This window comes from Halyomorpha halys, unplaced genomic scaffold, assembly GCF_000696795.3.
Source record: "Halyomorpha halys isolate HHAL.00 unplaced genomic scaffold, Hhal_1.1 Scaffold1268.1, whole genome shotgun sequence".
NCBI classification, from domain to species: Eukaryota; Metazoa; Arthropoda; class Insecta; order Hemiptera; family Pentatomidae; genus Halyomorpha; species Halyomorpha halys.
Genome location: NW_027115086.1, coordinates 183,864 through 199,019, shown reverse-complemented (window position 1 = coordinate 199,019; position 15,156 = coordinate 183,864). Strand labels below are relative to the sequence as shown.

The window sequence follows — 15,156 nt, the reverse complement described above, 5'->3', positions numbered from 1 at the left end:
TAATTTTAAAAATTTATACTTACAATTTAAAAAATAATAATTACAAACAATTAAAATGAATTTGTTGTAGATATGGTTGATGTAGAAACTTTTCGGCATGAAACTAAGCACCTGAAAATACATCGAACACCTATTCATTCAATACAATTGAAAAGAAAAAATATTAAATTTGGAGAAACTGTCAAGGAGCAGTCTTGTATTAGGATGGAAAGTTCCTTCCAGCAGTTGCAGGTATTAAAAACATTGATAGACTGGCAGTAATTGTAACTTGTAATAAACTAAGGACCAATTTCTGGGAGTCCTTGAGATCTCAGCATCTTCAGGAGAAGAGCATGTCTATTTAGCAAACAGTGGAAATGTTCCCATACTTGACTTATGGTCAAATAAAATTTTTAAAAATCTTATTGCAACACAAAAGGCAAAAAACATTTTTAAGATTCTGTTATATGTTAAAATAAAATAACTCTGTTGTAAATAAAATATTGCAGATTCTTTGATTTTTTGTGTTCTTGCCTTTAAAACAAGCTCTGTAATTTCTTTTAATCACTAAATAATGTTGATCACTTCATATATAGATAATGTTTTCAATTTCAATTAATGTATCTTATTGTATTTTATAACTAGAATACCTAACATAAGGAACAGAGAAGTAAAGTATAACAAATTATAGCGAAACAATCAGGAATGATATTGAATAAAGAAAAGATTAAATCCGTAAACTTATATTCAAAATCCTGAACAGCGTAGATATTAAAATTTGGCCTTTACTCATTATCACAGCTCACTTAATCGGTATAACTTGAGTCCTCAGTTAAATGTAAAACAATATAAGTGCTGAGATAACTTGATAAAGATGACTTTATATGCAAATAAATGGTACTTTCAACTCGGTCACCACTAGTATAACCAACATGGCATGATTATAACACATGGAGAAAAACGTAGTCTATAATAAAGACTGAAAAAAGAAATCTCATAATGTTTCAATAAAAAATATTTAGACCAATTTTTGTCTAGGATGAATGGCAACAGTTCAGAAATACAGAGTTGTATAATCTGTTAAACGATTTCACGTGGTTATTAGAACAATGCTATCCAAATTATTAAGACATCCAGGTAGTGTAGTCAGGATAAACACAGATGGCATGCCCTAAGCTGAGGCTGCTGTGTAATTCTATGGAGAGTGGTACAAAAAGTATCAGAGTTTGGTACTGCTTAGATAAGAAACTCATGTGAGATGCTAGATTGGATGAGGAGTTCTGGATCAACCAAAGGGTTACAAAGGCACAATAGATAAAATAAATAATGATTACCTGAGTTTTAGGCATTTCCCAGAGTGATTCTCCACTAAGCTTGTTCCAATAATATGGTCTACCTTCACGTTTACTCCAAAACTTTCGCCAACCTTCTTGAATTAGTTCTGGTGGGAGTTCAGCATCCACATATGGACTAGGAAGTAACTGAAAATAAAGATAATACCCTAAATGAAAAATATAAATAAAGTGACAATTTAAATGCAACTAACAATATGATTAATTGTTTAAATAAATAGCTAAATAACCAGTCTCAGGAAAGTGTTAAAATTATAAATAAAATATTACTTCTAAAAGGGTCTTGAAGTAAACAAGTCATTGAAGTAAGAAGGGGAAATATCTTCAAATGAAAGTATGATTTTTATGCTTAATATAGAAAATTTTTTTTCATGAGCTCTATCCTATCTACTACACTGAAGAGTGACCTTGTTTCAAGCATCCCTTTTCTGGAACAGCTCCAGACTGTGCCCTCTTCTTGCAGACCTTGTTGAATCCTTTCTTCAAGATCATTCCTTTGGCCTTCTTCCCATTTCCATCTCATATATTGATTCAGCCACCCAATCCTCAAACACTCTCAAGACACGTCAAAAACGCCAAAGCCAATGATTCCCCATAATGCTCCTCGACTAATTTTATATCAAGTTTGGTCCTTATCCTGTTGTTAATCTTGTTTTACCCTCAGCTCTCCTCAAATAGCTCACCTCTAAGGCTTTGAGGTTTCTTTTATGCTTGGTAATGGGGGTTTACGATGTTGGTAAACCGATGCTCCCTGGCTTACATCAGTATTTGAAGGTATATTTTCATTGTGACAATGGAGACTTCTCTTTTCTCTGGAAATCCTCTGTTGAGAAATTCAAATCAGTTTCCTGATGCCTTTAATCTTTCCTTAACTAACCCAGACAAACTTATTTAGGAGAGATCCTAGATAAGTGCTTTAACTGTTTGAGGTTCTAAAATAACACAATCACCAAAACAGGATGCAATTTTAGGTGTTTACACTTGGTATGGTCCAGAAAGCTAATGAAAATTCCAAAGAAATAGATTTATCATGACCCTCAAAATAAATTATTATTCTGATCAAATAGAGTTTAAGAAGAATCTTAAAGTAGAAAGGTTTTTAGTATCTTGCTTTCTTCTATGGGATGCTGAACACAAATCTGAATCTGATGTTGTTAAAAAATTAAAAATAACAAGTTTTAGAGCAAACCTCTAAAAATCACAGTTTTTTTTTTGTTTTTGTTCTATAACTTGCAAATTAAGCTTTATATCCAAAAGGAAATCCTAGATTAACATAAAGATGAAAAAATTATCTACAATTTATATTTTTAGTACAATGTGAGGTTTCCATGAAATGGGGCTTTTAAACATTCTGAATATGTTCCAACATTAAATTAAGCACTTTAAGACCTGAATAGGAAAATTTTGGAATCTATCTAACCAGTTCTCTCAGAACAATTTAAAGCTGTGGTAATAACAAGACTTGTTTGATTAACCCACTGAAAATTTATGAAAATCATTTATTTGATGAATAAAAAAGAGATAAGCCTTATAAATACCAAAAAATGTTATGAAGAAAAAATAAGGCAATAAAAATGCAAATTTCTACTAAGTTTAACCAAATTAATGGTTAGATTCAACCTACCAACTATTGGACAAAGCACATACTTTGGTACTTCAATAGATGATGGGTGACAATGAGTGCTGTTGGTGGCAGTTAAGAGCAACTTGGCACTATAACTTTTCTTATTAGTTCAATTTATTTGATTGGCTGATTACTTTTGTTGTTATTTTCATAAATTTATTTTGTTTTCTAAGTTTTTATTAGTCATCTCTGAAATTATTTTACTTGTATTTATCATATTTCTCCACATTTTTGTTAGGAAAAATTATAAAAATTTGTGAACTGCCTTATATAGGGGAAAATAGTCAAATATTTCCAAATATATAAGTCTCAACTTTAACTGAAAAGCATCCATCGGGGGTTTGGGGACCTCTTGAGTGAAGGGGAAGTCAACAGTTATGATCCAATTAAAGCAGCAATAATAATATCTACTTAAATCATTTATTTATTTTTTATTACTGCTTTAATTAGACCTAAACAATGGACTTCTATTCCCTCAGGAGATAAACAAAGCCACAACAATCTTTTTCAGTCAAATTTGTATTAATAGGAATCAGTTTATGATGTCAATTTCACTTGTCAAGTAATTTTTGTTTGTTATTTTAATTAAGAAATCTTAGAAATTAGATGTAATTAAAATGAAATTTCTTCACCCTCTACATAGATTCTCTTAAATAAAAACAATATAGACCTTAGCCCTGTTTTTTATTTATTTTTTTATTGTTTTTACTTTTTATTATAGACACCACAGGAAGATTAAGCTTGTCAACTTGTTTTACTAAAGGAAATCTTGCAATTCCTTAGTTCCAGCCTGTCTCATAAGGAGGTAACAGTTTCATTGCAAATCCTAGGGATAAGATATATCCTACTTGAGATAGGATTCATATTGTTTTAATTAAAGGGAAAGTAATATGTTGGTATTTATATTATTCTTTCATTAAAAGTAACATGAAATAGTTTCCATTGAAATTAATTTGTAGAGGCCTAAGAAACAATAAAGAAAAATATTATGGTTAGAATACGATTTGAAGATTCCAAACATAAAATGTTGGCAAAAAGTAACCAGTTAATGTTTTACCAATTCAGGTATTATCAGCCCTCAATTTCTTCTGTAAGGGTGGGGGCTTTTGAGTCAAGCTTCTTGGTCATGAGGTAGACATTGACCCCCATTGTCCAAGCTGCAGTGGTCAAGAGACTGCTGAGCACATAATTAGGAACTGCACCACCTTTGAGGCCCTAAGGGCTAAACTAATTAGGGAAACTGGACTCTTAGACAATTATTTCTCTCAGTTAGTCACTGAAAAAAACTACCTATATCAGAAGGAGTTTGTATACGGGTGGAAAGATCAGTAGGCCAAGCTCAATCTTGAGCAAAGAGAACCTGTTTCTTGAAGGTCAGGCAGAGAAGGCACAGAAGAAGGAGACCAAAAAGAAAACTGTAATGATCAGCTCAATGATACACATACTGTTTTGTGCAACCCTACAGTCCTTCCAAATTTGGTTAGAGGGTTGAAAATCAATATATGAATTGAGTTGGTGTAAAATAGTTCCTTTTGGAGATTTCAATTTGGACTAGAACTAAAAATGAGACTGATCAGGCTTTTTTACTTTCACTTACCTATATATGAAATGAATTAAGGGGAAGTATTGTGGTCATAAAATTTTTTTTAATTCCAGTTTTCAACAGAAATACATATTTTAAAGAACACTGAGTTCAAATAACCAAGTCTTACAAAATGGTCTGTGTATGTGTGAAGAGGCTAGCTCAAAAATGAAAAGTCTTATGAATCTGAAATTACTTATTTAGGACGTTTATACCTAGGATGGGACAGCAACTTTTTCGTTAGAAATGACTAAAAAATGGCTCAAACGATTTTGATTACTGAGCTTAATATCACTGTAAAATTTGGTGGTCTTTAATTATCAGATAGGTTTTAAGCTCATTGAAATAGTTTAACAGGGCTTTAAGGCAATTTTTTTAAAAATCATCCCCTAAAGTACCTTTAATTTTGTTTATTTGAAAAAAGTTCCCATCTTACATTCTTACTAGTCATTAAAAATTAATAAATATAAACTATGAAAGGATTTGATAATTAACTTAAGGAGATAAGAGGAAAAATGTTTTTTCCAGGTTGAAAACACATTACAAAGCAACGAATAGTGATATAGATGTATTATTTATAATGTATTATTGGAAAGCCAAAGATTTTATAAAAGATAATATTTAACAAAGAAAGTTATAGAATCTAATGGAGAGTTGCAAGAAAAGCAGAAATAAAATGTCTGTTTTAACTGGTGAGCACATGCACCATTTTGGTACCATGTTTTCCAATTTGGCAGCCTGATAACGTCTTCTTGTTACCAAAGTTATTAAATAAATAACTTTTAATCATACTTAATCTATATATGAGCCTTTCAGTTGAGAACTCTATAAAATCATTCTTTCTCATTTTCACTATTGTTTCTATGGAATGCATGGTTAAGAATAAATTGTGGATTTTTGTAAAATGCTATACTTTTCTTTTTCTCCTATAGTTTCTGTCCTGAAACTAGCGAAGATTAATTGCAAGTCAAAGTAGGCTAGTAAGAGAAATTTGTGTGATGCACATTACACCAGATTTTTTTAATATAATATTATTTTCTAAAAATCATTTCCTTTATTAACGTATTGCAAATGATTGAAGGAGAAACATTGTAATTCATTGTATTCAATTGCATTAGAACCTAATTTTTTTGTATACATTTTACTTCCACATTTTATGTTTATACTGAGTTAATTTATATTAACTTATTTCACTTGCTTTTTATTTATTAAAAATAAAAAAAATACATACACATGTAAGCATGAATTTAAATCTCCCATTATGAGTATAGCTTTGAACTTTCAACAATTTATATCAAAATCATCTTAATAACAATAAGATATTGAGAAACCGAAGGTTTGATGCCAATAACAATTGTTCTTCTATAACTTCTCATCTAAAACCCATTAAAATCATAATCTACTTGAAGAAACTTATGTAAAATTAATTAAAAGTTGTAATGATATTTAAAAATCCACAAAACAGTGCTTCATTTTCATAGAATATTATTGCTTCATGTAAAATAGTGGTACCTAACAAATGGCTTGCAGACCATAGATGGGCCACGAGCGTTGAAGTGGACCGCAGGAGGTTTTATTGTTAGCATTATTTTATTAATTATCTTTGGGAACAAGTTGAAAATTGTTAACAGGTGATTGCACAATAAAAGTGTCTCAAAATGAACTTTTAAGCTACCTAATTATCAAATATTTTTCGAGTGAGGATATCCATGACTGGTACGATAACCAGCTTAGTGATTGGTAGACTTCTGAGGGTTGGGGAACTACTTATGTAGAAGAAATTTTGCTAACTTTTGTTCACTCAATAGATAAACAAAGCCAATCCCAACACCCCTAAGATGAGGGAACTTGACAATTGATCTCTGGAAGTTTTTAATACTTAAATATGCTGTATATAAATCTTGGAAAGGATATTTCTACCTATGAATAAGAGGTATTTTCATAGGTATCTTGAAAAATAATTGGCTTGTAAATAGTTAAAAATTTAAACACATATTAAGATAATAAAAATATAGGTAAAAATTTCATCATAAAACTAGTAATACTAACTAGATTATTCCAATAGACATTCAGACTAGTATAGAGAGACAGAAGTGTTTATTCATTTAAAGTATTATAATAAATTACATGAGGTGCTTGGATGTGAGGATGCACCATTGCACCAGCATCTAACGCAACAGCAGGCATTTTTATTGGAGTCGGTACAAGAATTTGTGGTATCGTCTCATGGGTTATGTGATTTTGACGAATGTCCCATGAGGTAGAAGGAAGATCATCCTTCATACCATTCATTTCTCCAACTTGATTCCAGCTCATGTTATAATATACCTGAAAATGTCAACAAAAAGTAGGAGATGAAGATGTCAGTAAACTCAAATGCAAAATTACATTATCATTAAAATTACAATAAGGGTAAAATTGCTTACAAAGAGATAAATCTTTAGGTATTATTATTAAAGTTCTCACTAATTATTGGACTGTAAATTACTTCAAAACTTATAAACTTATTTTACTTTAAAAATTAAACGGTGTAATGACCATAACTATGTATGAATTATCAGAAAAATGATACTATGATTACATTACTTGAAAACCAAGCCCAAGTTAGAAGCATTCACTAGCAACATTTGAAAAATATTGTTTAGCGTTATTAAAACATGAAAAATAAATTCGCAACACTTACCAAATGAAGAAATTGATTTAAAAAATTCACTTAAATGTTTTTCAAAGACGTAGTCGGTCATGATCTGAAGGAGTGAAAAGCTGTACTGCTATCCACGAAGACGCCATTTGTACTACTCTAAAATTAACTGATCACCGAAGCTTGCGTAGGTTTTGAAGTGCTGCTACCTAGCAGCTACTGACTCAACCAATATTTTAGTTGTTCAATCTTGGAATAAAAAATTACCTTGTAAAATTTAATTAAACTAATATTTAAAATAAATTTAACCTATAACTAAAAGGTAAGCTGTATAAAAAACTCCAAAGTTTCTTAATTTAAATAGATGTAATTGAGATTACTATTACTCTGTCTGTTGCTTTTTACATTGTCAAAATTAATATATTATTAATTAGAAAAATTATTATCAATTATGCACTAATGCCCTTACTCAGGCTTATATCCTATTGATTGAATGATTTTTAAAATTATCCAAAGAATTTTAACAAAATCAGCAATTGTTAAAAATTAACAAAGTGATTATCTTAAGTATATCAATAGTAGAATTAACGAACAGTGCTACTATAAACTCAGTTAAATATTTTTCCAACAAAACATCTTCTGGCAAACCATTTGTTGGGACAAGCCTTGTAAAAAGTTCATAAGTCATCTGTGAATGATAAAATTTGGTCATTATTATGTTCTTAGGAAATACTAGCTTAGAAAATTGACAATTTCTGCAAACTTGAATTGAAAATAAAAACTGCATTTATATGTAAACGGGAATAAAGGAAATGAGCAGGGATAACAGATACCATCATTAACTCTTCCTTGCCTTTATGTAACTATAAGAAAAAGAAGTTGAAGACAAAAAAAGCAGACATTCTTGATTTTATCATTATTCACTGTAAATTTCATTTAAACTGTTTCAACAAAACTTTGATTGTAAAATATTTATTTTTTAAAAAACTATTACTAATTTCTTTGAAAGTTTCAGCTGAACTTTTATATTTTGGAGATTTATTAGAAAAGTTTCAAAGAAAAAAGTTTATATCCATTCCATAATTTCTAGTAGAATGTAAATACAACAGAGCATCACTAATTCAAAGTGAGAGAAAAAAAAAAAAAAATCAGGTTGTTCTGGATTCATTTATTTTCCAATGAATTGTCTGAGGCTTTTATTTTCTAATTTTTTTAATTATTTATAGTCAAGTAAGTCAAGTCAATCTTGAAAGAGCATCCATCATGCTGTAATGTTAGGAATCATAATGTGAAGATCTAATTGCATTAATCCATCAGACGGTAAATCGGAGAGTTGTCAGCAATGACACACACTGTTTCAAAAGTATGTTCCTCTCTGCTTTTACTACCATAGACCAGTAGATATCTGACTCACCTCATCTTCATCGGTAGATCCAATTGCACTAATCCATCAGAAGGTAAAACAGAGAGTTGTCAGCAATGACTCACACCATTTTTTAGCAGACAGTGACTAAATGCTGACTATAGTAGTAATAACAATTTTTAATAATTCTAAGAGGGATACTTCATTTTGGCAGGATAATAATATAGCTTTAAATAAACATTAACAGCCAAGTTCTCTCGTCCACAAGATAAACAAACCTCTAAAGGATACTTGATCCATGTGTAGGACCCTTAACAACCAAGTTTACTTTTTATTAGAGGTCATTATTATTTATTTATTTAAAATAAATATATGAGATAATATATTCTGGTATTGCCGTAATAATTTATTTATTTCAAGTACATTAGAAATAAATCTATCGAATCCATTTAAATCATTGCTGTCATTGTTAATATTATATTAACTTTAATTTTATATAAACATAAATGTTGAAATTAAAATCAAATCCCAAGCAAACATTTTACATTTAAAGTTAGTTTTTACCCTTCAAAGGTTGATAATAAAAATCTTTTCTGATCAAAAAATACTTAATATAGTTCTTTATAGTAAATATTAATTCAAATCAAACTTTCATCGGCTACTTCTCTGTACTTTCTATGTATGAACAGTAGAGCTGAATTTTGAGAGATCCCAGCATTTTTTCTGTGAACCTCGTTAGATCAGTACAGTTATAGTGAAAATACGATTGCAATAGATGAAACGAGTCGAGAAGCTGGTCACTGCTTGTTTATTGTCATATTTTACAGCAAGTAATTTATAAGAATTCATTGACCAAATAAAGTTTTATTGTCTTGAAAAAGGTTACATGTTTGTGATTACCATTCCAAAAGTTCTAAACAAAAATTTATCTGACCTGGATTTAAGAGCTTTGTACTTCCCCTTGAAACAATTTTAAAAATTAAGAGTAAAGGATTCATAGGAAAAAAATATTAATAGTATATTATAGATTTATTGATGACAAATTTAGAGAAAAAAAATATAAAAATTGTACACATTTTATCCAATAAGGAGGAAATTTCTATGTTCGATGAAACTAGATAGATTGGTATTGATTTGCAAAGTAATATACAACTAATTACAAATTCTATAGGAGTAAAATAAACTAAGAAAAGCGCCCTAACAAGAAGAATGAGTTGTTAAAAATGAGAATAGTTCAACTCTTCTCCTCTTCATCTAAGTATAAATAAAAATAATATGTAAAAGATGACAGTGGAAAATAACATAGACTGATCATTGAAACACTCAACTTTAGTAAAAGTAGACACTTTGCACTTTTTTATCTCAAGTAATTGTATACACCAATTGTTGACTCTATACAAAACTTCCAAGCCATGATAAAGTGAACCAGAAGGGCATAGATACAAGTGTTGAGAGCAAAAAAAACAACCAGAACAAGTTCATATAAATATGTGAAAATGTTATTTCCATATGATTAAGAAGATAAAACTTGGCATATACATTTAGCAAGGCATAACTGAATGTATTAAAAATATTTGTTGCTCTCATTATATATATATATATATAATTGTACTTACCCACTACCGTAGAAAATATTTCAAAAATGATATTAAAATTTCATTCTAGAGATTAAGAAAACTCCTCAAGTCCTCACTTTGTCTTGAAATAACTAATATCAAAATAGGCTTAATGTTTTCAATGAATATAAAGAACAAAAAGTTTATTCTTTTCATTTAAACTTTAGTAAAAAATAACTAAAGTAAAAAACTAGAATAAACATAACCATGATAAAAATTAAAAAGTAGTGACAAGCAAAAGAGTTTTCCTTTATTATTGGGGATGAGGTGATAAGTTTCAAAACCAACTCAATACAACTACTTTTTTTTAGAAGTTCTCAATACACCACATCACCTAGAAAAGATGTATTGACCAAATGTGCCTCAATCCGGCATAAAAATGGGTTGAACTCATGGGGTTACCTAGGTCAAATAGTGCTCAGCCATATTTTTTGGTGTCTCTTGAAAAAATTATGAAAACTGATTGGACTGGTTTTGAAACTAATATTTCAAACATTATTTTAAAAAATATAAAAAACCATTATAACAAAAATTTATGTTTATTTGAACATACATACATAGATATGTACAAAATATTTTAAACTTCAAAGTTAATAATTTATAACTATATATGTACAATAATGAAATAGAAAATATAACAATTCTTTTAAAATTTTGAAAGGACAAATCAATAAAAATAAAATACAATCAAACATTAAATGAAATAATTATTTCACTAAGAAAAAGAATTGATGAACAGGATTCACTTTCTAAAAAAGTTATGAAAATGGCATCACATGATTAAAATTTTTTCTCACAAATAAAAATTAATTGTTTCTCACTTATATACAGGCCAATTGGTGGACGTATCCAGCCATTCATGATTATTTACATAAGTTTTCCATTAAAACAATATATTAAAAAAAATACACTTTTTATTATAAATTCATAAAGCTATGAAATTATCATGTCAAATTATGAAAACAACTATTTCTTATGTGTTTTCCTTTTTTTAAAAGGAATCAATTTTTTCGGTTCATCCCACACTTTATTGTTTGAAGACATGACTTGGGCACTCTTTTTAATTGAGATAGATTTTCCTGCACCTCCAGATAAAGCTTTATTCCACTCTTCATCAGTTCCTTGAATGGCATATTCTTGAAGATACTCTTTCTTTAAACTGTCAAGCTCTTTCCGCTGCTTCTTTCTTAAACTTCTGTCATCAGCATCCATCTCTGCTATCAAGCCACCAATATGATTCCCTACACCATTTTCATGATCTACAGGTTTAAGATTTTTTAGTCCTAATGTTTCTTCAACTGCTTCCTCAGTTAGGGTTGATAAAAATTGCTGAATCTTTTTCATTGAACGATTAAAAATGCCCAATAACTGAGAAGGCGGCAACTCTATTTCTTTGGCTAAGTAATCAACTGTTTTATGTTGCAGACCCATTCCTAACAAAACTGCTGATTGCATAGCAGAACAATTGAGATCAGTTAACATTTCAGAGAAGTATAATTTTGATAATGTAGGTAGCAAATCCATAATTAAATGGTAGTCGACAAATTGATGACAATACATTTCCAGCCTCTTTAGATCATAATTTGTAATATGGCAATCCAAAAATTGTTTTGTTAGGGGCACTACACTTGCTTTGATATTCTTGTTACTTAATACTGAAAGACCAAGAGATGTGTGCATTTCACGAAACTGATAAGACAGTAGAGAAGAAAATCTTCTCCGGAAATCAGTCCAATACTCTAAAAGCCATGAAGAATCTTCTTTATTTAATACTCGAATCATGACACAAGAATGTTCACCAGTCAATTCATTAGGTGTCTGCCTCACATATACTGGTACAAAACCAGATTTTTTCCAAAACCTTAATAGATCTGATGTCAAACCGTAAGAAACTCCAATATACTGAACCCGTTCTGGAGGTCTTTCATTTAATTTCATTAAAAGTGGAGGTAAATTGGACCTTGGTTCAATTGATTCTTGTAGCAAACCTTTACCTGAATCAACAGATAAGTTAGGTTGCTCAAAACATGATGCTGGATTTTCACTCAATGAATAAATATCTAAATTATAATAATCTAACAGTAAAGAAATAGCTCTGGAGCCATACCCCATTGACTGATAATCAGGATGAGTAGCAATACGAACTATTCTTAAACCTGATAATGAAGGAAAATTTGAATCCAAAAATTGCTGACCGATAGTCCAAGGTATCAAATCACCAGTAGGTTTTCTTCCAGCACTGAATGTTTCGTTGACAAATGAAGAACTGAGTTCTCCTTCCAAACAAACCTGAAGAACACATAATATGTCTGGAAGGGATTTCTTACTTTTATCAACAGGTCCCAAAAGGCAAAAAATGTGATGAGCTGGAGCATCTGAGAGCAGCTGAAGATCATTAGGACTATTTTTGTAATGAGATGAAACATACAAAGCAACCATTTTTTGAAGAAATATTTCAGAAGCTTTATGGTAACAAAATAAAGTATCCCTGTTGACATAATAAAGGTCACATTCACTAGGTGATGGAATACCACCAATTGATGATTTAATATTAGAAGCATTTAAACAAAGTAAATTTGTCAACCATTCTTCAACTGAATCTCCACTTTTGTACCTAATAGATTCTTCTAAAGTAACTTCATACAGAGTCCTGTTTAATGATTTTGTCAAATCAGAGTTGCTATTACTATTAGATTGTGTTCTCAATTCCTGGAGAAGTTTCAGAGAAAGAGATCTACCAGTGCCTTCATACCCATTGATGGTAGATGACAGAAAGACTAAATAGGGCCCTAGCATTTTTTTGACAAGAGGTAATGGAATTGCAGCAGCCTCATCAATCACAAGCAATTCTGCATGGCTTAATTTGTTAGCATCTGTAGGATGAATATATTGTATGGTTTGCCTATTTGTCTTAAAAATATTAACTCTAATAACAGCTTTATTATATTCAGCATTTGTAGATTCAACTAATCCATAATCTAAATGTTCCTGATACCCCAATGCATCAAAACCTTTGAAAACAAACTCAAAAAAGGTTTTCAAATTATCTGGTGAAGGTGATGTAACGAATATATTTGTGTAACCAAATGCAACAGCTGCTGAAACAGCTAAACCCAAGGCAGCAGATTTTCCCCTTCCTCTGGAAGCTGTCAATGAGACAGTATACCTAAGAGTTTTTTCTGAGATTGCATCAATAAATTTTAAAACTGCCTTAGCCTGATCTAATGTCTTGCAGCATGCTATTAGTGATCCTACAGGTTGTGTATCTCTGAGATTTTCTACTAAATTTTTCAAATCAGAATCAGTTTCAGACTTATTTTCAACACATACAGGATTGACATTAAAAATATGTGATGACAAAGGAAGTACATTTAACTTACTATCTACAACAAGACAACGCTCACATGAAGATAATGAAAGAATAAATCTTTCATTAAAACGTCCAACAATATCTTTATGGGCTTCTGTTCTATACCTTTCATGAACATCCATTGTCATATTATAGAGCTGTCTGAGAGATGTCATCGAACGTAAAAGTAAAATAACCAGACCTCCTCCTTCCACTGTCTCTATGGTTCTAGCTAATAGATTAGGTGTTAATGCTTCAAAATCTTGTAAAACACAAACACCGAAAGTTTGACCAAGAATTTTTTGAGTTTCAGAATAATAGCAATACCTTATATTTGTAGATGCGATGAATAATTCAAAAGGATCTTCTTCATTTATATTAACTTTTCCTGCTTTGATTTTCCTTTGAACTTGCTTCATTCTTTTCTTCTTGTTGCTGCTAAAGCCTAATTCCTTTTTATAACACCAAAGCACTGAAGGGCGAGCTTTAACCACACTCTTAGACAATATATGATGTAAAACAACTACTTGATCTCTTCCTTTATCACCTACTATAACAAACATAGTACGGTGTTGCAATTTAACACCATTTTCGATGAATGTTTTAATTCGGGAATCAATCTTTGTTCTCACCATTGTAACACAACACACGCACGTGACAAACAGAACAACAGAACCTGCACAGCGGCTTACTCCCGCATTACAAGGAGGTTGTAGATTGTACAAGGAGATAGTTTCAATTACCTGATTGTTAGTCCAGTACAATATTGTGTAAGCAGTGAACTTTTCCTATCTCTTTGGCCATAGCAGGCCGTAAGTGTAGACCTTAGAGCTACCCAGTGAGTGTTAAAATAATACTATTTGTTTCGTAATATATCAAGCTCCACTTTATATCCTTATCTCCCTGCTTTAGAATCAGAAAACTCATAAAAATGTTCTGTTCCAATCTCCGAACTGACAACGTGATTCGATTTAAAGATGATTAAGCTTTTAAATGATAAATTCTTGAATACCAAATTTAAAATCAAATAATCCTTACTTCATACCTAATCATACAAGATCATACATACATAATCATGAAGACAAAACTTCTCCAAACTTGAGCTAAACTTAAGTTATAATAATTTTCTATAACTTATTATTATTATTTTTATTTTTCTAATAGAACATTTTGTATAATGTGCTATCGACAAAATTCCATCATAATTTTCAATCAAATAGATTGTTCCAGACCAAAGTTTTAAAAATTTATTCCCATAATTTTTGAGTTTGTATAGTTCAAAGAATTGTCTTAAAATCTTTAATATATTAGTAACGTAATATATAGATGTTCCGAACAAAAATAATTAAAATATATGTAATTGTTTTCACCTTTAATTCCTTTAAACCTTTTAACAATTTATTGCAATGTTATAAGATAAAACTTAGTTTACGAATTACATTCAGCGCTCCATTGACAGAAAACTGCTACTCCCTAATGACTAAAATTCGAGCTGGAGGGTTGGAGTTCATACATTTAAAATTTACTTTTAAAATTTGATTAATAGTGTTTTTTTGATGCATTATTATAGACATACAATTTTCTGTGGCAATCTTTTTACATCTAAAAATAAAATTAATTTTGTCTTCCGTATTTCATTAAAAGGTATTG

At 30.2% G+C, this 15,156-nt stretch overlaps 2 protein-coding genes across 2 annotated transcripts in view; both read right to left on the bottom strand.

The window, feature by feature from the left end:
* LOC106689045 (Phosphorylated CTD-interacting factor 1) overlaps nt 1–7,423 on the bottom strand; it is a gene marked incomplete in the record, with an annotated part of 26,820 nt that extends 19,397 nt beyond the window's left edge. Inside the window, 3 exon segments of the mRNA XM_067052176.1 lie at nt 1,314–1,460; nt 6,665–6,865; nt 7,221–7,423. Of these exon segments, the coding sequence (XP_066908277.1) occupies nt 1,314–1,460; nt 6,665–6,853 (336 nt within the window).
* Nucleotides 7,424–10,981: 3,558 nt separating this feature from the next.
* On the bottom strand, nt 10,982–14,213 carry LOC106689046 (RNA cytidine acetyltransferase). Its single transcript, XM_014433796.3, has one exon. It carries the CDS (start codon nt 14,139–14,141, stop codon nt 11,124–11,126), a length of 3,018 nt encoding a protein of 1,005 aa, XP_014289282.1. The 5' UTR covers nt 14,142–14,213; the 3' UTR covers nt 10,982–11,123.
* Between the last annotated feature and the right edge of the window lie 943 nt (nt 14,214–15,156).